This window comes from Pterocles gutturalis, unplaced genomic scaffold, assembly GCF_000699245.1.
Source record: "Pterocles gutturalis isolate BGI_N339 unplaced genomic scaffold, ASM69924v1 scaffold19725, whole genome shotgun sequence".
Taxonomy (NCBI): Eukaryota; Metazoa; Chordata; class Aves; order Pterocliformes; family Pteroclidae; genus Pterocles; species Pterocles gutturalis.
The window spans coordinates 964-25,094 of NW_010141266.1; the positions used below are offsets into that span (position 1 = coordinate 964).

The 24,131-nt window shown below is 37.2% G+C and overlaps 2 protein-coding genes across 2 annotated transcripts; one reads left to right on the plus strand and one right to left on the minus strand.

Annotated features, from left to right (window-relative positions):
- The first annotated feature begins 283 nt into the window (after nt 1–283).
- Nucleotides 284–11,667, plus strand: SLC16A14 (solute carrier family 16, member 14). Its single transcript, XM_010083974.1, has 6 exons — nt 284–391; nt 2,827–2,968; nt 3,250–3,526; nt 4,377–4,520; nt 8,277–9,269; nt 10,980–11,667. The coding sequence occupies exons 3-6, from the start codon at nt 3,265–3,267 to the stop codon at nt 11,126–11,128; spliced, it is 1,548 nt and encodes a 515-aa protein (XP_010082276.1). The 5' UTR covers nt 284–391; nt 2,827–2,968; nt 3,250–3,264; the 3' UTR covers nt 11,129–11,667.
- Nucleotides 11,668–14,588: 2,921 nt separating this feature from the next.
- Nucleotides 14,589–21,947, minus strand: FBXO36 (F-box protein 36; the record flags this gene model as incomplete). Its single annotated transcript, XM_010083975.1, is given in 3 exon segments — nt 14,589–14,774; nt 18,656–18,828; nt 21,815–21,947. Coding segments are annotated over 3 exon segments (492 nt in total), but the record flags the coding sequence as incomplete, so codon positions are not given.
- Nucleotides 21,948–24,131: the final 2,184 nt, after the last annotated feature.

Sequence of the window (24,131 nt, forward strand, 5' to 3'; positions counted from 1 at the left end):
GAGTCAGATTTTCAAAAAAGCTCAACATCTGTGTGGGCACTAATGTTTGGGCCAGTCTTCTGAAAGCTCTGCATACTGTGTGTGCGTATGCTGTAAAAAGCTTTTCTGAAAAAAAAAATCTAGTTCTTCAGCTGACCAAACATGAATCCAGATTCTCCTGCCTTTAAGTGCAGTCCCTTGTGAGGGGCTGTTTCCAAACACTGTTACTGCGAGCAGGTCTTCACTGCCTTGCTCATTGGGGAAATGTGGCTGGCTTCACAAGTCAGCTGCTGTCATTTTCATTGCAGTTTCTCCAGGATTTCACAACTGCAAAGAGCCCCTTGGGCTTCTCTGCCTTCCGTGATACTGTGTTCTTGGCAGCGCCGTGGTGTGGGAAGAAGGCTGAGGCCAGGTAAGTGCATTTCTCCTGAGTGCAGTAGGCCATGGGGCGATGAGTCAATAGCAGGGAGAGGGTCCAGACATCCAGTCCTTGCTTTACCCAGAGCCTGAGAGTTTGTGCAATTATTGGAAATGACCTTCCCTGCTTTTGAGTGTATTCGCTCTGGACTTGTGATGTTAGTGGAAAGTTAATAGTATCAAAGTAAAAATAAGCAAGAATCCAGTTCAAAGGGAAAATATATGCGTTTTCTGAAGATTTGTGGGGGTTTGATGCAAGCATGACATTAACTTGCATCTCTTCAATCTAAGCCCGTTCTGTCACTAAGATTGCAAAGATGTGTGTCATATCTCTGCATCTCAATGTCAATTATTTTTACTTTAAATGATTTAAAATCTATAAAATATGTATCTATTGCCTGTCCAAAGAAGAAAGTTTTTGTATCGAGTATCAGTATTTAGGTGCACACAAAACCAGTCAAAGGCATGAAGGAGAAAGGTGAGGTTCCACATTTAATACTGACTCTGAATCTTCAGTTATATAATTTTGTATTCCATTGTGTAAGATGTACTGTCATATCCATCACACATTTTCATTAATCTTATATGGAGCATGTTTAACAGCTTGCAATTTTCCTTCATTCTTCTACTTCTCATTATTTGCTATTAGCATGATTATTCACTGTCTTGATTACCTTTGTGCAGTTAGTATTTCTTTCTCTTGTGAGTGGGCTGAATTCTCCACAAGTAGTCCTATAAATGATACCAATGGGGGATCTAGCTACCAATACATTAATAGGAAAGAGTTGAGGTGTCATCTTTAAGACCTACCCTCTGCAGAGGAAGGTTGAAGTATAATTTTAACTAAGGCTGTCCCAGGCTGTCCTATGTTAAAAAACAAGTCTGCACCACCGCATCGCTCTGACGTGTTCCCCTGCTACCCTTCCTGCCTCAAACACCCTGGAGGACCTCTGGAAAGACCTTGAAGCATAACCCCCCTTCTCTCTGCCTCTAGATTTGGAAAGAAAAAGCCAGTAAGTCATTGCAGTATGTGTTTCCACTGGCACCAAGGTGTGGACTCATCAATTGGTCCCAGCTTATCTGCTCATGTGGCAAGTGTTAAATGTGCACTGTTCTTTTGCTTCCTCACTGTGTCATTGATGCCTTCCATGGCCAAGCTAGGGCTAGTGACAACTTAGTCCATAAAGAGTATTAATCTATGAAAAATTTGATATCACGAGTACAACATACTTTATCTCCAATTCACTATGAGGCAAATCAGCATGCTTTTGGAGGAACCTACATGTTCAGGCTGCCCTTAGTTACACCCAATTACCTGTACTGTGAGTAAGGGATATGTGGCACTTAACTACAAAGGTAACTTACCCAGCAGCCAGTTTGGAGAGGTTACACACATCGGCAGGTGTTCACTCTTGTCTGTGAAAGAAACGGTAGCTTTGACCAATCAGCTCTGACTTGGTCTACATATCAGTATAAAATACTTCAAGGCTTTCATTGTGTGTTTATCTAGCAATAAAGAAAAAGTAAAATAGTTTGGAAAGGTAGTAACTTGAGAAGCAAAATATATTAATGTTTTTAAAGACAAAAGCGCAAATTTTCAGTTAGTACAAAATCTGAGTTAGTGAATGGAGATTCACTGCTGGTTTTCAGTAGTGAGGAGCTAGCCCTGAGGCAGACCTTCTCAAGGATCACAGAATACATAACGAGGTCTTGTAAACAAGTTTTGGTAACTTTCTTCTCTCTTTTGACTGTTGTGAAGCTGATGGCTCTTTTTATTTTCTGGAGAAGAAAGGAAGACAAAAAATTACCATCTCTGGTAATTTGTATCATTACATTTCTAGTCTCCATGGAAACCTATGTGGTGCTCCACAGTTGGTTAACATTTTAATATGTTGCAGCAGAAATCAGATGGAGGCAAGACTGGGTCCTGCACCTTGCCTGTTAACCAATTAAGAATGGTTTTGAAATTATTTTCACATTGTGTTGTAATCTTCACTTAGAGTAACCATGGAAAAAATCAAAGTAATCAAATTAAGCTATTATGACCTGATCCCACATACACGTATGCACATACCTCTGACACTCAGTTCGATTCTGATAGGCATTGACATTAATTTGGAAGAATTCTTTGGTTTTAGTAGGATTATATGGATTAGTAGTATGGAAACTGAAAGCATAATAGCAAACTGTTTGTCAAGTTGACTCTAATAAAAATCTTGCCAGAGAGGGAGTAACTGTCTCCTTGTAATTTGTGTAAGCAAAGCATTCTGAAAATCTGGAACCTTATATCTTTATCTTTCTCTGACTTCACTCTTTTTCTTCCACTACTACGGAAGAAATACATCTCAAAGCTCATTTCTTCTGGAAAGATATGGTAACGTCATCTACCTGCCTCTTCAGCATTTCTGTTTTTTTTTTTTTTTTCCCAAGCTTTATCAACTTGAACACAAAGGCACATAATCTTACTGGGACAGCAGAAGGTGATACAGAGAAAGAATATACAGAGAGAGACCAGTATTTCTTTGTGACTGCAGTCAACCCATGAAGAGTGAGTGCTCTCAGTCACCTGCAAGTAAGTGAAGTATACAGTAATGGAAATAATGCAGCCTACTGTCAACCTGTAAATACTCCTGCATAGACAGCCATGATAATAAGATACACAAAGAAATACATTAATTAGAGACTTTTCTAAGCATTTTACATTTTGAACAATGAAAATACAGTATTCACTTTACAACTGCACTATACCACAGTGGTGAAATATGGTAGTGACTTATGCTATTCACTATAACCAAAATACAAAATCTGATCATTTTGTATGTATTTTGAAGGCATTTACTGCATTTCTTTCAGAATACTGTGCAGAAAATGTATGCTAGTCGAGAGGATATTGGATATGATTTTGGAGATGACTCAAAAGTTGGAAGTAAGCCAATTAAACCTAATCCAAACATCGATGGAGGATGGGCTTGGATGATTGTACTTTCCTCTTTTCTTGTACACATACTTATCATGGGGTCCCAAATGGCCCTTGGAATACTCAACATGGAATGGCTTGAAGAGTTTAATCAAAGTCGTGGCTTAACAGCGTGGGTTAGCTCCCTCAGCATGGGCATTACACTTATTGTAGGTATGTTCCAGCAGAATTTATTTCAAAACTACAAAGATTTTTAGAATATGTTTGCCACTTATCCCTCAAATATTTTCTTACAGTTTTCCATTTTATTAGCAGACCTGCCCAAGTTTTCCTGAGTTGCCTTTTTAAAGTCACCAGGACAAATTTTACAAGTTAGAGGGAGAAAGGGAACAAGAGGGAAGATGATAGAGAAGAAAATTACTCCAGGAGACAGCGTGAGCAGGAAAAGATGCCTATAACTTCAACATCTCACTAGAATTAAGAAAACAGATGATCCGTGAAGCTTGTGGTCCTCCCCATGCTCTGAGAGGAGAAAATGTTGAATTTGGATACATTATATTTCAGTTTGGCAGCTGAACTAAAATTTATTTTTTAAGTTGTGGTTGGATCAACTCAAAATAGTATCTGGAGGGGTATGTTTGTGTATATATGTATATATACACCTCTGTCTCCCTAAATTAAAATTCAAAAAGTTGCATTTAGGTCTGCCTAAAATATTCCACAGAAAACAAAAATAGAAGTTTACTTTCTAGTTACTGGTGCAAAAGACCTGTACTCACACAGAATTAATATTGGGAACAGCTGTTTCAGTTTCTTCCTCTGTTTAAACAGTCCCTTCTTCATGGGGCAACTTTGATTTTAGGTCCTGCTGGTATTTCCTAAGTATTTGATTGGCTGGTTGAATTTTTCTTTCCATGATCTTAAACAGTAATAGGGAAAATACACTGAATTGTATGAGTAGCCTGATGTTTAATATTTTGTTTAAAACATTAAGAATCTTCAAGTGAAAAAAAGTATAGAGAATTAAATAAATAATTTAACATTTTTTCATGTTTTTTAACAGGTCCTTTCATTGGTTTATTCATCAGCATGTGTGGGTGCCGCAAGACAGCTATAATAGGAGGCATATTGAACGCCCTAGGTTGGATACTGAGTGCCTATGCCTCAAATGTGCACTACCTCTTCCTTACATTTGGAGTGACAGCCGGTAAGAGCTGCACAAAAGTTTGAAAGTTCTTTCAATTTTTTTTTATTCCTTTGAAGGCTATATGGATGAGTAAAGAGGGAAGTTGGACTGTAAAGTTTTTTCAGCTTTTCTTTCACACTTTTTACAGCCTGCTGTCTTTTCAGAAAACTTACTTATTTACTCAGTGGATTGGGCCCAATGGCTTTTGTTGTCAGTTAAATCTGCTGTGTGAAGATAGTATTTTTATCAGTTTCTTCCAAGTGAATATATTAGAGGACATTTGTAATTAGAAGAATTAATGTAACCCAAACTCTAACAAGTGAAATTTAAAAATGTTAAAACACTGTCAAATTATATGTCTAGCTAACTCTTCTCTTTGTCCCAGCAAGAAACTGCAAATGTTTTCTGCAGGAGTTGCTCCACATTAATAAAATTCTGGATTATGATAACTACGTACTGCTTCACAACCCATTTTAAAGGGTGTTGTGGATTATTGCTGGTAGGCAGCTAAGCCTCACACAGCTGCTTGCTCACTCTCCTGCAGTGGGATGGGGGATAGAATCAGAAGGGTAAAAGTGAGATAAAGACAGTTTAGTAGGTAAAGCAGAAGCTGCACACACAATTGAAGCAAAATAAGGAAGTAATTCAGTACTTCCCATGGGCAGGCAGATGTTTAGCAGTTTCCAGTAAAGCAGGGCTTCACCGTGTGCAACCATTACTTGGGAAGACAAACGCTGTAACTCTGAATGTCCCCCCCTTCCTCCTTTTCCCCAGCTTCACTGCTGAGCATGATGTCGCATGGTATGGGACATCCCCTTGGTCAGCTGGGGTCAGCTGTCCCACTGTGTCCCCTCCCAGCTTCTTGTGCACCCCCAGCCTGCTTGCTCGAGGGCAGCGTGAGAAACAGAAAAGGCCTTGACGCTGTGCAAGCACGGACCAGCGACAGCTGAAATGTCCCTGTGTTATCAATGCTGTTTTGGTCACAAATCCAAAACATAGCACTATGTGAGCTACTGGGAAAGAAATTAACTCTCTCCCAGTCTGAATTAGGACTATGCATGTAGCTGTATTTCATACATTGTTTCTAATAAAGTGTATTCAAATTACATCAGCAACCACTAATAAGTAGCAACTCATTTTGCTACATTTTTTACAATCAAAATCACTCACAGAAGTAATATTTTGTCATTTTTATTGGAGTTAAATCTCTAGAAAACCTTTTGGCATGTGTAAGAGCCCAGTCAAAATATGAAAAGGCACGTGTTTCTTTCTTGAAAAGTCTTAGTGCCTGAATGCTCAGTTTCTAGCAAAAAGAGGCTTTGTGTGAAAAAATTTAGTTACTTTAAGAAACTTATGTAGAAGAACCCAGTATTATCTACTTAAAGCACTACTTGATTTTATTCACTGTTCATTTCTGGGAGGAGAAACTGTTAATAGATATGAAACAAAAATGTTAAAGTGATCCAAGTAAGAAATACAAAATTTGGCCTTCAGTTATTATCTGAGCAACACTGAGCAATTCAAGGGGCTTTGAAATATTCACTCCACAGATAACATGGTCAGTCATGTTTGTAAATGAAGCATGATATCTATGTTATATGTGACAACAGAAGCATTATGAAAAAAATTGTTTGCAATACTAATAATAGCTTCAGTACCCTCTACTCCCTCAGACTACTCTTTCACAGAATTTTACAGGAATCTGCAGAATTTCTGTGCATAATGCTCTCTGGATGGAAAAAAATTGAAACCAGCAAGGATCACTGTGATGAGTCTATACCACCACACCACAGATTTCAGTAATGTTGTAAATTCCTGAAAAAAGAACAATAATTCCGTGCAGGGTTCTGCCCTTTTTGGAATTTCTGTTTCCATACATATATTGAATATAATCAAGCAGACAGGAATCTGCACACTCTTTCTTTCAACCCTTGCTGCTTTTCAGAAGAGCACACACAAAATGTCAGACAAAAAGGCAGAGATTATACAGAGGATTTAAAGAGGGGTGTAAACAATATTTTCAGAAAAAATCTGAGGCAAATTTTTATACCAGGCGGAGAATTTAGATGCTGTCAGAATAATTCTGTCCAGAGAACCAGTGAAGAGATGCTGAAGATGTTTCCTCCAGCTCCGTGAGACCTCCACTCACCGTTCTCTCACTCTCCGTCCCCTCACTCACTGCCCCCTCACTGTCCCCTCACTCACCACCACCTCAGTCACCATCCCTCACTCACTGTTCCCTCACTGTCCCCTCACCATCCCTTACTCACTGTCCACTCACTCACTGTCCCCTCACTCCCTGTCCCATCACTCCCTGTCCCCTCACACGCTGTCCCCTCACTCATTGTCAACTCCACTCCCCATCACCTCACCTCCACCTCAGGAAGGTTTCCTTCATGTTCACATGGCAGTTAAATGTAAAGGCTGCCATTCATTTATGGTGGCTGCCTCCCACTGGGATCGCTTCTGGGCCTCTGTGCAGCACTCACGGGCTTATTCATGTCTCCAGTTCTCCCCATGGCGGGCAGCGGTACCAGAGGCCCTCACACAGCCTGTCCCCACAATCGCAGCCTTTCCCCCAGCCACAGCTGTGCTGTCGCCTCAGCTCCCATTCCCGCAGCACCCCTCACCTCAGCGTGGCTTCTCTCCCGCAGCTCCTCATCTTCTGGCCACCAGCCTCATCCCAGCTCCGCTGGCTCTCCCCCCCTCAGCGGCAGTATGGGGGGCAGAGGAGCCTTCGACCCCTCAGCCATCTCGGGGAGCCCTGGGGTGGGTGCCTGGTACCCTGTGGAGAGGGGAGCAGAGCTGGCGCTGCCGCAGCTGTGGTAGTGCAGCATGACAAATCTGTGAGGAGAAGGGATGGGGAGGCCTGTGGCCCTGTGTTTACCTGTGCAGGTGGCATGCCTCTGCATGCGATTAGACTGTTCTGCTATGTAGACACAGAATGAAAACATAAAACAATTTATAAAATTTCTTATTTCTCAGGATGTGCAGGGAAGTGCAGTAAATGCTAATGCAAGCCCAAGCCTGGACTGCTTTTTCACAAAAAATGCTGCTGGCAGGCAAAACAGGTCAGCTCTGAGAACAGTACAGTGCCGTGATGCTGAGGTGCTTTTTTTCAGGTTTTGCTGGGTAACATCTCTTTTTATGATCTAGCTGTAGCTAGATCATGCTGTAGCTGCATGCAGATATGTTACTGGCTATTTAGGAAAACTTTTACGCCTGAGACACTCTTCAAAGTTATGATCACCGTGAATACCCTGCTTTTTAACTGTAAGTGGGGAAATTTCTACAGAATTAGAGATCGGCCTTTTAAGAATATGCCTGCGCAGCTGTTGTGTGACCCTCCCTGGCCTTCCCTGGATGTGCCCACTAAGCAATTTCTGGTTGCTGGTACAATCAGATGCAAGTAATTACAAATACAGATATTTCAAAATGGGGTTTGTTTATGGTTGTCACCATATTAACTGTCAGCAATCTATTGTGGGATGTTTGGGGTTTTCCAGTGGTGTCATGCTGAACTGAGGCAAAGGTTTTATCTTCTATGTGTTTTTTCAGCAGTTAAATACCAGTATTGTGTTCTCACTGGAAATTAGTGTTGTAAATTGTGGAACATACCACAAGACAGAAATGAAATTTAATATGAGAATTGAATGTTTATTTTCAGTTTTAGTACTATGCTTGTGCAAAAGTTAGGAATAAAACTGATTTAATTTTTCACTGCTTTTTATCTTGTTGTCAAAAAGTTCAGATTGACTTCAGGTTTTATTTTCATAGGCGTTGGAAGTGGCATGGTTTATCTGCCTGCGGTGGTCATGGTAGGGCAGTATTTCCAGAAGAGAAGAGCACTTGCACAAGGACTCAGTACCACAGGAACAGGCTTTGGAGCTTTCCTAATGACTGCCTTACTGAAGTACCTCTGCACTGAATTTGGGTGGAGGAACGCCATGTTCATCCAGGGTGCCATCTCCCTGAATCTGTGTGTCTGTGGGGCGCTTATGAGACCACTCTCTCCCAAAGATGTTAGTGAAAAATGTGTTGTGAGAAGTAATAGTGAAGATAACCATGCAAAGGCTCTGTCCCATTCTGCAGAGACTATAAAATCTAATGGAGTCTTCAGCGAAGAGACAGAAAAAAAAGAAGAGGCAACAAATGAAGAAGTGCTTGACAGTGTTCAGCACACAGAAATTGGAGGTAAATCTAGAAGCGGAAAGAATATGTACGGACTGCGTGTTCTTAAGACAGTGAGCCAGCTGACGGTTACAGTCAGGAAGGGCTTTGCAATATGGTACTCCAGCTACTTTGGAACTGCATCACTGTTTACCAATAGAGTATTTGTGGCCTTTATAATTTGGGCTTTGTTTGCCTATAGCAGCTTTGTCATTCCCTTTATTCATCTTCCAGAAATAGTCAAGCAGTACAACTTAGCTAGTCAGAACAATATATTCCCTTTGACATCCATTATAGCCATTGTTCATATTTTTGGTAAAGTGATCCTTGGAATCATCTCTGATCTCCCATGCATCAGCACGTGGAACGTCTTCCTCACAGCTAACTTTACCCTGGTCACCTGCATTCTTACTTTGCCACTATTGCGAACGTATGTGAGCCTTGCTGTGGTTTGTGCTCTAATAGGATTTTCTAGTGGCTATTTTTCTCTAATGCCTGTTGTGACTGAAGATTTAGTTGGAACTAAACACCTTGCAAATGCCTATGGCATCATCATTTGTGCCAACGGAATATCTGCATTGCTTGGACCACCCTTTGCAGGTAAAGAGTTCAAATTTCTAGCCAACAGATGTTTGTATAATAACTGTGTGGCTTGTTATATTATTAAGCTTTCTTATATAATGAGCACGTGTAGCTAACAAAATTACAGGTGCTCCAGAATGGACTGTAACATCCAGCTTTGCATTGTACAAATTTACAGATCACATCTGCTGGCTACCAGCTCACTATTCACACAGTAAAATTTACCATCCTTGCAAATAACCCCAAATCTGTTAACAATCTATCCTTCCAATGGTATGTTTCCTTAAAATATTATAATATACTTTTTTAAAATAAGAAAGGTTTGACATATTTTTATGTGTTTTGTGTAGTATATGCACTATAAATACTCGTCTCTATCTAGATGAAAAAATGATGAATAGTTTTCTGGATAGGCAGGTGTTTATACCATAGTATTAGCACCAAGAACTATAAAGTGTGTTTGGGTGTCACCCCTTTAAGCTGCCAATGGACGTGTGGATTTAACTAACTTAGCTTTGCCTTCCTTCAGCCAGAAATACCTACTTTGAGGACTGCACTGCTCCTAATCTCTTTACGGCCATCCACAGGAGAAGGTAGAATTGAAGTGTATGTATGTTATCCCTAAAGTTACTTAGGTTGAAACAAACATTCATTATAAATTTTCTCACAGAAAGAGGCAGGGAAGCACAGGAGAGATACAGGTACCGATTGTCAATACCATAGCCAGACTACGTCTATCTTTTACAGATATGCAAATAGAAGAAAGCAGTAAGAAACCTTGTGAGTAATGGCCGTGGTCAGCCAGGGATGGCGCTAGGCTGAACTGAAGATATTAGCATAAGCAACCCAGAAAAAACAGAATGCTCTCACCTTCTCTTCCCACCACTGAGTGAGCTGACACAATTTAGAAGAAAGCTCATTTAGTGCTCTTTGAAAAGCAGCAGTGTTTTACTCTACCATATATTTTTTCAGCAGTTCTCGGTCTGTGCTGAACACGTCTTTGGTCATTAGTAATGAAGCAAGTAGGATGCAACTAGTTGATGTAAAAAGAACTTCTGTTCTTGAGGTTACATCGCAATGCAACCAGCATGACATGAGGGAATTTTGCTATTTTGGGTTCTCAAACCTTTCTGCAATAACTTTAATGTATTTTTGCAAAGGAATTAAGGTTGGAATGAGAGTCATCACAGTACTGAGATTCTGTCTCTTGAAAGTCTTTTATCGGTATGTGAGTCTTTGAGAAAGCTATTTGGAATGTGTTTGCTTGCACAAAGCACAGCATCTGAAGTAGCCTGCAGTATCAGGCATTTTACAAAGAAAATGGTATGTTTTTAAATGTTTAAAATGTTTATTTTAAAGCCAGACCTATAATAACTTATTTGAAAAATGTACAGTTTTAGACAGAAGGTTGCTTGGCTTTGTAGGATAGCACATAGCAAGAATCCCATTTTAACACCTCCATGATGTTTAAATGAGGGGATAGGTTTTGCAGTGATTTTGAGTTTTGGTGAATGAACAAGAGATTTTGTTAATACATTTCCATTTGTAGCATCTAGAGGAGGAGACAATCAGCCTCTTTTCCCAAAAATCACCTCTTTTTCCCAAAAAATATCTATGGATTTGACCGCAATGTCAAATGAGAGAAATGTGCAGTATTTTTCATATTTTCCATGCAACGCACCTTGTTGTCAAGACTTGTAACAAGCATGTTTTGTCCTTATTTTGCAGGTTGGATCTATGACATCACAGATAAATATGATTTTTCTTTTTACATATGTGGCTTGCTATACATGGTGGGAATAATATTTTTACTTATACAACCTTGTATTCAAAAGAAACAACCAGGAGAAAAGTCTACGGAAGAAGCACAAGTATAGAACAAATTCCATAAGTTTTTTTTACAGATTTTTTTTGTTTTTTTTTCATGTTTCTATTGTATGACAGTATGCAGTTGCTTTTCTTATGGAACCAACCACATTGAGCTGTACTTAAGTGAAAAGCAAATGTGCTCCAAAAAGCTAATAAATTATTAGAAATATGCTTTTTAAATGAGTTAAGATCTTTTACTTTAGAACTAACAAATACAGTAATTAAAAGCACCCTGCTAGTCTTTTAAAATTGGAACAGTGCTAGAAGCCTTTACCCTTGCTTCTCTTTTACCTTTTCACCACTGATCTGGTGAAACTCCATTGACTGCAGTGCAGTTACTCCTGATTTACGCTAGTCCTACAAGAGAATTTGATCAGGATATGAATGATTTAGAAAAGTCCTTCCTACTTTGTATTCTGTCTGATAAAAGATTAGTTACTGAGTATGAGAAAGTGATTGTATTTCTTACCTGGCTGGTCAAGTACTGTTGAAATGCTAGTACAATAATTCAATTGATCCAGTGTATTAAAATTACTATTTCTGTGATGCAAAACTGAAGAAAAGTTCTTGTATTTTTCAGAAATGGCTCTCTACTTCAAGGATTTTTTATTTTATTTTTTAATGTATTAACTGCATCATAAAGTAGCAATACTCAATACATAGGTTGCAATACAAATGCTGTGACATTTAATGCACCTGAAGTAAAGCAAGCATAAAAGCAAAAAAAGGCAACATATGGAAAATATTATTGTTATTCACAGACTGGAGAATATTCCCAGAAACATTTTGTAGTTTCTGTCTGCTTAACCTAATTAGAAGTACTGTAAAACTTTGCAACATTGTCACGACTCCTTCCATGGGACTTGTTTGTCAACTAAACAGTACTAAACAGAGTTGGGAAAAACTGTCCAAATACAATTTTAGAAAGAACTGGACTACAGCACACTAAGTTTTGTTAATTTAATAACAAAAAGTGTTAAATTATGTGTTGCTGCTCATGATGTAGATCGTGAACTATCTAAGACTGGTCGTGTTTGAGATCTTTATTCACTAGAAAATTAGATAATTCAAAGCATGGAAGAGCTAAAAACCATTTAAAATATTCAAATAAATTTTCTTAAACCAACTTACGCACTTGGTAATCAATGCGGAATGTTTTGTATAATGGTAGAAAACATCCTTTTTTCAGCTTTGAAAGGTGAGTCTGATGTTAATTTTCCTATATCAAATAAAAATTTCTGTAGGTTTTTTTCCTGCTAACTTTATGTAAGTTTTTTGATGACAAATCGGGTTCTTGGTTTAATACTGATACGTGCTGCTGGAATTCTTAAAAAAAACATTGATACTACTCAATTACGTTGAACAAATACTGGGAAACAGTTCAGTATGCAATAATATCACTATACAGATCTTTTTTATAGCTGCAAGGTTGGTTAAAAAAAGTTCTGAACCTCAACTTGTATTGTTCTATATTGCAATTCACTAACTTTGTAGTTTCACACTTCTACAACCGTTGGCAGGGACATACTTTAAAATAGATCACTGAAATGAGCCAAGTTATAAAATAAAACCTTAAGAAAACCACAACTACTTTAAGATTTAGATCAAGTCATTCATATAGGATAGTTACATACTGACTTTAAAATTCACATTAAAACACCTGAGGTGGCAGTGAACTGCAACACATGGTGTGAACACGCAGTTAGTAATTTCTTAAGTTAGTAATTTCTTAAATTTCTTCTTTTTTGTTGAAGAAAATGTTAATGTAAACTACAATTTCACATCAGTTCTTTTGTTACAAGTTTAATGTCTTCTTGGTGAATACTGCTGCTAGTTTATTTTAATTGAGCTCTCTCTTATGGTGAAATATATATATATAACTGATTATTTCCCTCAATTTCCTTTTTTTTTCTTTTGAAAGATATGTACCCTTTATACTTAGATCTTCATCTTTTGTCAAAATCAACTTCATTTGCATATTACTGTAATGAATAATATGTTGTTCACTTATGATATCTGCAATATATCTTTCTATAGAAGTCCTTATTGGGCTATATGATGGGAATAAACTTACATTACACAAAATTTCACTTTCTGTTCGTTTACTAATTAAGTTTTTTTTAAGCTTAAAAATGAAGATTCTTCTGGAAAATTATTGTTCTTATTTCTTGTAACAGAAGGGACAGGTACATGGTTGATCAAGGAGAAGGGAAGGTGGGCTGACAAAATCAAATTGAATTAGCATTTAAAAATCAATATTTGCTCAGTCCATATCGGCTAGCATGGGTTCTATTTTCCTAACCTGAAACTGCCTAAATCTGTTAAGACAGCACAAGCTAAGAAAAAAATTCATTGTTGGTAAATTGACCGAAAGTGAGAAAAGGGGGTCTGGTTTTCAGTAGCCCTGCTCACATACTATAGTTCTTAAAATAATCTCTCTAAAGCAAAATTACATTTTATAGTGTTTTATTACACTGAACAAAAATTTTATGAATACACTATGTTATGCACATTGTGACATTTGTATGTTAATGTCCTAAAAGCAAATAGTTACAAAGAGGAAAGAACGTACAAAGTGTTTCTTCTATCTAAAGATCTACAATCACCAAATGCTTCAAGAATATTGGTATATAGTTGTAGAACAAAATATTCTTAATCTAAGTTAGCAAATATCTTTTAAGAATTAAAATACTGCTTTATAAAGAAATATAATTATATTAAGAACCCGGTATCCATAATTTTTAATCAATTTATAAAATTCAAGTTTAATATCTGACATGTTAAAAAATTGTAAACCCAGTACACTCTTCAAATATTACACTTATATTCAAATACTGCAATCACTAGTTTTAATACTCCGGTCTTACGTCTAGTCAATGGCAAATTATACATTAATCAGCTGGTACTTTCAGAGTAATAATATTTGGCTTCTTAATTACTGAAGTTGATTGTTGGAGTAAGTGAGTAATGTAAGAACTGCCTTCATTTTAGCACACATCAAACTGTGGAACCAGCTATGTGTTACTTACATTGCAAATTTACCATAGTGGACAGTAAAACCTTTAGCATTCATCAGCACTTTTTCTAGTCAGAAATTACGGCTGGTTTTCTATAAAGGTAATGATGACAATGCCATAGCACCTGATGAAAGACACGGAGCATGTATAGCATGTATACAAAATAAAGAAGTCAGAAAGAAGGAGTAAAAAGAAGCCAAAACATTTTCTATTGCTAGTAACTGTTATGATGCTGACTGCAATAAAATTTCAGGATGCCCAACATATTAAACATTATATTATTTACATGTTGCTCTGAGTAATACTTTTTTTTTCCCTCTTTGAATCCTTAAAATAATCTCCTTTCCTTAGTAAAGCAGAAAAGTCAGTAAGTCTGACCTGATAAACAGCAAATCCACACCTTATAACAATTGCTTCAATAAAACAAAAACAAAACAAAAAACAAACATCTTCATTCCTTTAGGTTTTTGTTCAGAGCATCTTGTTTCTGGCTCTTCCTTCGGAGCTGCAGCTGAAGTCTGTTTGTGAAGAAGAATTGTTTCCAGCCCATTTCCTGTCCACGTTCTTTCATTTCAGGTGTAATTGTATCACACAATTTTTCCACAATCTTTTCCCATACTGCATTACCGTTACATATCTAGTTGTAAGAGAAAGTAGAGGCTTAAAATAATAATTTGGCTCATTCATTGTCGATTTTACCACACAAAATGTATTTAGACAACACAAGATGCCTTGTATGAAGGTCACTTGCAGTGCAAGCTGCCCACCTATCTTGAAAGATGCAGAATTAGTTAAAACTCACAATGATGTCAGTGGAAGTTTTGTCCAGCATTGCCAACACAAGATATTGCATGTTGTTCTGTGAAAAATTTGAGAAGTTTCTTTTGGTATGATTTCAAAGGCTTTCTGCCGCACTAAAAGCAGCTGTAATGCCATGTACTTTCCCAGTATGTAATTCATACAGCCCCACTGAAATCCATGAAGCTGTGTAAGATCATGCCAAAGAACTTGTCAGGATGTAGAAATCACACCACCAATACAAATGTGTTCTCAAGGTAAGTAAAAGAAGCAAACTGACTTTGGACTTATAACAGAAATGCAATTTTAGGAAGGTTTCCGAAGCACTGTAAGGATTAAGCCTGTTTCTCCAGAGATGCTTCCCTCTTCCAGAATCACTCCATAAACGGAATCAGCTGGGAAAAGTATATTATAAACAGGAAGGAAAAAATGATGTAATTTGTTAGATGATGGAGCCATTACACACACACACAAAAAAAAAAAAAAAAAAAAAAAAAAAGAACTAGGAAGATACTCTGTGTATATGATCTGCCCATTTAAAGTTATACCAGAGCGTAAGTAACACTGATTCTTCTCCCAGACATTCCACTTCTCTGCATGTGTAATTGCAGGGACCTAAGCAGAACTGTACTAGACCACCCCAATGCAAGTGGCAGGTATGTCCATCACAAGTAGGAGCAGAAACAGAAAAGCAAAAGTTCTGGCGTAATTTCTGTTACATACTGCTGATGTAGCTGGATACCTTAAACTATTTAATTCACTGACTACAGCAAAGCTGTATCAGGGTATATGTGCTCCTACTTTTGTTCTGGAATTGTGATTGTGCTGCAGGCACACACAATGTGCTACCATATTTTAGCAAAGGAAAAGCAGAGGTTATTAGGGGGAAATTGCTGTAGAAGTCCTGAAATGAAAATAGATGCATTTTTAAAGTTTTCTTTAAATTCTGGCTTACTCTTTCTCTACTCGTTCTGCTGTTCCTGTCAAAACCGGACACCGCTAAGTTAAAACTAGTGGAGACTGGTTTTTAGTATCATGTAATTGTCTTTCCAAACACAGTATTCTATTAAAAAAAATACAGAAATAAAAAAAGAAAATCCCTGTCATTATTGCGGTTCCCTTTCCGTCTCAATGGCTCCTGAATTGCGTCATATCAAGCAGCCCTCCCCTCTGCAACCCGCCGCTCCCGCCGCCGGGGCACCCGCGGAGCGCACGGTACAGCCCAGTACCCTGGCTCTGCTGGGAACCCGGCTCCCTCTGGCGGGAGCAGACTCTCGGAGCTCACTAAGAGCTTCAGTTGTGCCTGTTTTGGCTATCTAAGGATCCTGTACGAAATAAACTAAACGAATCCTATCTTAAGCTTGCGCTGGGAGACATCACAATATCGAAGTTTCCTTAAAAAGTATCTGGAGAAGTCACAGAGTAATCCAATGGCAGCATCCGCATTGGGACTTCTGTACTTTTGGGTTTTTTTGGTTTTGTTTTTGAGATGGGGCTTCTTTTACAATACTTAAAAATAGTGCCTAGAGAAAATCTAAAATACTTTGAAACACATATTGAAAGCATCTGGATACTCTGGAGAGCAGGATTAATGCTCAGCGCTCCACAGTCAGAAAATGCCATGCTTCAAGTAACAAATGAAGACACCTGTTTAGTTCAGCCTATGAGGACACATTGCACAGGATGGATGTATGGAGCCTTTCACACTCCACTTTTCAGTCTTGAGTTCAGAGACTGTTATTTTTTTTCCCTATTTGAAAATCTGAATAGGCTATTTTATAATTCCACAGAGCGCAGCATTCCAGCCTGCACATAAATTAGTTTGGAAATGAAAATTCATAGTGTTGGGACAAAATTTTAATTCCTTAAAAATACTTCTGAAATGAGAGAAAGACAGCATGGCATTACTAGTTGTAGTAGGTATTTAATTGTGCCAAAATCTTAATCTTTATTATTACACAACTTAATTCTTTCTAGGATTTCCTTAAATTCCAGAATATCCAAGGCATTGTGTTAAACTAACAAAAAGTTTAGTGCCCTCCACAGCACCTCATTCTACTCCACTCACACTCTGCAAATGACAGATGGATTGAAAATATAAATAATTTCCTGCTCTCCCTTCTATCCATTCTCTTCCTCTTAAGTTGTTTTCGTTCTCTCATCCTCTACCACTTGTTTCCCAGTCACAATATCAACTGTTTTATCTTCAAACTGAAATAAAGCCCAGAACTCAGCAAGCTTATCTGCTTCCATCTGCCCTTCATCTCTAAATTAATGACACACTCTATTTTGCTATCTTGCCATTTTCTCCTGTGCTTTATTTACACTGTGTCCTATTATTTGTGCCCACTTGAACTCTTGATAAAGCATCTATAATGTCTTAGTAGCCACACCGTAGGCACAATAGTATGGCCATGTCCTCTTGAACTGTCAGCAGTCTTATGCAGAACTTTTCTTGAACTCTTGGGCCATATAGCCTCAAAATAATGCAAACCCTGTGTGCAATCTCATCCTGATACAATCTGGAGAAGTAATCTGTACCAGAGACATGTCCTGTTTTCCAAACTAAAAGGTTAATCTGTCTCTCTGAAGCCTTTCAGAGAGTATCTAGCTGTCACATCAGACTCAAAAAGACTAAACCTGTTTTTATCTTCCTCCTAAGGTCTCACCATTACTTATGGTAATAAGTAACTTGACAGGCTTCATTCTAGGCTCCTACAGCACCACTGGGGATAAGAATCAAGTTATTTTTCTCTTTAATATGCTTCTCTTCCCATTTTTAATAAGCTAAATCCCTCCCCCCCCCCCCCAACTGAGTTACTGCAGCAGCCTTTTCTCGGGCTCTGACTGGTCTGACTGGGACAGAAAACACAATTTTGAGGTATTCAGACCTGCAAAAATAAGCTTCCTAGATCACAGCTCTAACAAATTATCTTTCCATCCCTCCAATTACCTGACTCTTTACAGACTGGGAAGTTGGAATAGATGATGTCTCAAAGGCCTTTCCAACACAGCCTAAGTTATCCTATGATTTTTTTCGTACCCACACATTGGCTCTTATAAACTTCTGTTATTCACTCTTTTAATGATTCAATTCAACACATTCATACTATTTCCTGTATTTTCCTGATAGTTGGAAAGAGCTTCCCAGCAAGCAAGTGTAATATCATCTCTTTCTCCTCCTGCATTTCTTACAGCTCCTTGCTGCAAGACCTACAAAAATGTTGAAAAAAAAAAATCTCTTTTCTTGTGCTCCTGACTTCTGTCAAAGACTTAAAATGTAAGCTCTCTAGGAATGGCAATGATTTTTTTGTTTGTTAATACATCTAGCATAAGGGGATCCTGGTCTGTGGTTGCAGTTTCTAGACATTACAGTAATACAAATCATAATGCAAAGCATAGCTTTTACATTTCAAATATTTAATCCTTGAAGTAGTGCATAATGCCCAACTATGGGTTACAATGGAATTATCTGTATCATTGTCTTTACTATATGCAACAAATGCTTGCAGGATAAGCACAGTCTCTCTAACAGCGTAAGATCTAGTTTTTATTGCAGCCATTCCGTTGTTTGTATACAGATGATTAATTTATTGTCTCAAATTTTAAGTCAAGCAGACAGATTGATAATTATGTTAAATGTGAGATGAATCACAACCAATGTGCTACACAGCAAAGCTAACAATTTTAAAATAATTTAGAAATTCTTTTTTTTTTTACCATGTTATATCTGCGTGAAACTTGAGAAAGCCTGGCAATGTCTTCAAGCTCCAGAAAGGAAATGATGTACAGGATCAACGGGACAGGAAGCCGTTCCAGGAGGTCATAGTTACCTTGGCACAGATTGCGGACATGTTCCAGAACTTGGGCACCAAATACTATAGCAATCTGAACTGTGACAAAAAACCAAAACCAAATCAAAGCGAACAAACCCAAGAGACAACAGATTTGTAAAAGCCTGAAATTTCTTCCCAATAATCCCACATTATTCGCAGATACCTTAAAAAAAAACCAGAAAAGTCAGCTCAATTTTTAAGTGTTTTCTAGAGAAAATAACATATAATATCTTATACAGAATATTAGTAATTTATAGTATAGTAGTTACTAGTGACATCCAGGAAGCCAGAGCAGTAAAACAAGGCTTTAGTTAAAAAACTGTACATTTTCTAGTATACAGCAAACTCCTGTCTCAGTTGAGGAAGATTAAAACAGCAGCAAAGCTGAACTGAAACTTGTCCAGATCTGTTTTGTCCACTTTTCCACATACATATATATTTATTTACATAAAGACTGTGCTATTTACTCAGGAGGAGGTTAGTGAAACGACTGAAAAAAGTGCTTCAGTTGTATGCTTTGGGGAAAATAGTTATGGCTCTGACATTAAGAGCCCCCGTAGTTCTTTTTATCTTATGTAGGTACAGTTAAACCCCTAAAATGAAATTGAAGACATCTGATTGTGTGGAACAGTGAGAGCTACGGACGGAAATAATATCAATATAACAATACAACATTTTAGAAACATAGTAATTTTATATTTATAATAATTCTGTTAGCATTTTTCTGAAAACAAACACCTTCTATATTAAAATTTTACTAAAAACAGATGGAAAATCCCACGTATGATTTTAAAGATAATTTTAGAAGGAGGAAGAGATTACTAAATGTTAGGAAAGAATGGCAACTGTGGCTTTCAATACTTACGGGATAGAAGACCACTGAACCACCAATAACACTTTTCAAGAAAAAGCAGGCAGATCTTATTTGTAAACTACTGAAAACACACAGGATAACAGTACCAAACTGCACCTTAATGATAAATTAACTGTTTGAATCATTGTACCCCAGTATTCTAAAACATCATTTAACAAACATGTGACATTATATTAATGTCAAATGCCACAGTAAAATCTTACAGTATAAGCAATAAGGAAAAAAAAAACAAGCTAAAATCCTCACCAATATATATTCACATATCAAATCTACTTGTAGGAGGTAAACTAAAAAAAAAAATTCAAATTAATTTTTGAAAATAAAACCACTAAAACCCATTGTTAAAATTCAGCAATAAATTCAGTGTAATTCTTGTCAAAAAAGTATAGAAGACTACTTCTTTGAAAGCTCAAGTTTATAAAAATTGATAATCCATTTTGTAAAATTAAAATGTGGTGCAGCTCTTTGCCTTAACCAATGGCGCAATTATAAACACCTACTGCAAAAAAGCATAGCATATTTAAAGACTCCCTGAGCACTAGCCGGATTCAACAGGCAGTCCACTTGCTATTAGTTCATGATACCTTCATTCTAGTCAAAAGAAGTACTAATAACTGGAATTAAGGATTTGTTCTGTTATGGACTGTGAGTGCTGACTGAAACTTTTTCCATGGTTTGTGCATATATCGTCACTTGAGCTCAGATTGTGCAGCTGTTCCATCAATGGAGCACTAACAGCAGTCACTTGCAGTCTCCCTACCCAACTGCCCACAGAAATGTTATCATTTCAGTCAAATTCACTTGAAATTGGTCAGTTGCAAAAGTTATAATGGAGATCAGAAATATAAACTTAAACATAGAAATGCAGACCACATTAACTCACCAGGGCTAAAAATCTCTTGATTGTGCTGTAGGAAGTGTTGGATTTCAATAAGCAAAGCATAGAAGCATTGTGTTGGTCTTATTTCAGACCCTAAATGAAGATAAACTCAAGCTTACTCTTGAAAAAGGTATATTCTACAGAGGAAAGTTTTACACTCTCCTCTACCACCTGAGATTCATAGACTTCTTGGGAAAGCAGAGCTCCTCTGCCTAGATGTAAATAAGATGACGTCTACCAAAGCTGTTGATGAGGAAAACAGGACTTCATTTGGAAATGACATCTTTCAATCTCATTATAAAAATAGGATAAATATCAAGTCACATCTGTGAATAAAGTTGTTTTTTTTTTTTATGTCTGTCTGAATGTAATCAGAATACAAGAGCAGCTTTTTGGAAAAAAAAAAAAATCTCACCAATGCAAGGTGTTTGAGTGCTACCTATGCTCTTGGGCCACAAAAGCCTCAGATCTCAATCCAGTCCCTGCAGGTACAGTTATGAAGTTCTCTATTTTCAGACCAGGTCATACCTCAGCTATTCACTGCAGTTGCTGAATTAATGTGTCTTTGGCTTAGTATTTTCAGGAGGCTGTTTCCTCTGCGAACCATGACCCAACCATATCTTGTGATAGGGCATCTCTTAAAACTAATCCATCACTGAGAACCAAGATTGTAAGAAGATGCAGAGCAATAACTACTTGGGACACATAGTCCCATGGAACTTTGGGAAAAAGCATAATTATTTCAAATGTTCTCAGTGGCAAGTCTATCAGGAACAGGCTAGAAAACAACTCTATAAATCTCCACTTTGATGTTTATTTAGTGGTGTCCCCAACTGCCTTTCTTCCTCTGGCTGTATGCTCCTGAAGTCACATTGCACTTGTATAATTCCAAGTACCTGTTGCACTTGGTGTTACCTACATTAAATCAGATTGGGAATCCAAGTGGCTCATGACACAGCCATAAAAACAAAAGTGCTGGCACAGAGGATTATAAAGACTGAGTTATTAGCAATACAAATATTGCTTTCTGGCCTATTTTTGTTGCCAATACTTCTGTCATTGTCTTATAATGAAACTACCACTGTTGCTGGGATTTATCCTATATTTACATTTACTGTCGTGTTTTTGTTTTTCCAGTATTCATACATTAATTTATATTAATAAATTAATATAAAAAAAGCCTGTTAGCCAAAGCAATCACACCTTTCATGAAGGTTATTGCAGATCAATATTGATCGATTATTCCATTATATGCCAAAGCAAATTTGTAATTATTATTGTCATCTTACTCTGAAGAGATGAATCACCCAAAAAATCCTCCAGGGATTCTTTACATTCTCCAGGTCCTGATTCACAAAATTTATTCCTACATGAGATTTTCCACCACCTCAAAATTACCTACAATTGTGGAAGAAGAAGAAGAAAAAGAAAAGGAAAAGGAAAAGGAAAAAAAAAAAAAGGAGAAGAAGAAATTAATATCAAGTACCATGAGATAAATACATTGCTAAGGTTCAGGACTCTGGTTAAATAAATATTACTGCATTCCCGAAACAAAGTTATCATAAGAGATCAGGCCACCATTACACTACCAGCGGCCCTACAACATGCTTCAAAGGATAATAAACATCCCATAATGCACCTAGACAAGCATGAAATGTTTTTACATACAAAGAAATGTTCCCAACTCCTGCGTGCAAATGGCTCATAGAAATTAAAACACTTTTAATGATATCTCAACTTGCAAAACTATAAACATTCTATTTTGTTTTTCATTTAGTCATAGAACCACAATTCATCAGGCATTAAATTATGTGGTTAAGCAGAAATAACCATTCAACTGTCCAGGCATTCCAAAGTGGCAGTATTAGAAGTTAAACTGTCATTTTAACATTTTGTTAAAATGGAAATTAACAGGACAGTTCAAAGCTCAGTACTTAGACTGTCTGCAGACTCTGGAAAAATTTATCCAGAAGTACACATACAACTCACATTTTCAAAGTCAGAAAAAGAAAAGCAAGCCTGCATTACAAAGCATGCAACTGAGACAAAAAATTAATATGAATAGTAAATTATGTAGCTATGAAATGATGGAGAACAAGTGGCCTTGGCTATCAGTAATTTTCCCAGAGTTCTCTTAAAACATTACGCATGTGCTTGAACAGTGTGTCAGCTTTTAATATTGACTTTTCTTTTGTTGCTGTCACAGCCGGGTCTATAGGAGAGGAAAGTCATAATCACGTCTCTTCTTTCACACAAGCTGTTAGCAAAAAACCCACTCTAAGCCAAAGTAGGATTCAGCTGCTGTTGTAGGCAAGGTTTAAAAAAAAGTAACCTTACTAATACTAATCTATTTCCTTCCATTTCATTGAGAAAAGTGAGGATTTTACATTGTTACATGCATTAGGTGGGTTCCTGACACACTGAGTGATAAATCTGGCAAGTGAGAATACTAGTGAGATGTACATTTACAAACACACATGTGTATATTAAAAAAAAAAAATACACTCCATAGAGTCTTATTTTTTCTACTGGCGTGCAGAAAAGGAAAATTAAAAGCAAGCCTTTAGTTAACTGTCAATAAGCCACAGAAGACTGCTCACATATATACTGACTCAGGAACACAGAATTAAATTTACCATTACAAATCTTAGACCTGAAAACAGTGGTTGACATCTCTCAACATGAAATTTAACTTTAGATCTCTCCAGTATTTCAGTGTCAAAATGCAGATTTTAAAGTTGAGAAGAATTAAGTATTTGTAACTCACAATGAGTTGCATTCACTTTCATCATTAATTTTCAAATTAAATTCCAGACAGTCTATGAAGGCAAGCCCACATCAATAATTTCTGTATTTTTCAAGTCTTGCTTGCATCTTGTTGATACCTCACATACAGTAACAGTAAATAAGTTTGAATAAAGGCTTAACAGCTACATTTGAATGTCAAATATTGGCAGTTAAAATTCATCATTTTGATGTTTATTGTGGCTAATATCAGAATTACTAAATCAGATTTCTGACAGCATACATGCAAAATAGCTTTGATTACCTCTGAGACATATTCGCAATACTCTGTAAAATAGCTCGCATTATATGAATGAAAGAAAAAACATTCTACTCAGTTGCAAAAGTTCATCCTATTTTACAACACACACAATCTCTATTCCTTTGCAGTGAAACAGCTGCCTCTTTGAAGGGAAAAAACCCCATTAATCCAATCTGCATGCTAGAATTTAATACATGAAAAATAAATTATACTACCAGAACATTTTATAGCAGCACTGTTAACATTTCTGTAATGCACATGCACAGTATAGACCACCACACTGATAAAATAACACCACTTAATATACTAGTAAGAATATAATGCTTCAATGCAAAAGAGATTATAAACCACTTGTTGGTCTGTTTCAGTGATGATCTTACTACCTCGGAAGGCTTTAGAACTGAAAAGTTTGGTAGCCCACCATGGGGATAATAGGACTGCACTTCCAAAAGCTATTTTTATCTCTAGCAATTTAGGGAGAATCAGCATGCAAGGCTACTTCCATTCTTATTTGTGGAAAACATGAGGTGAGAATAAGGTCAGAACAAAACTGATATGCA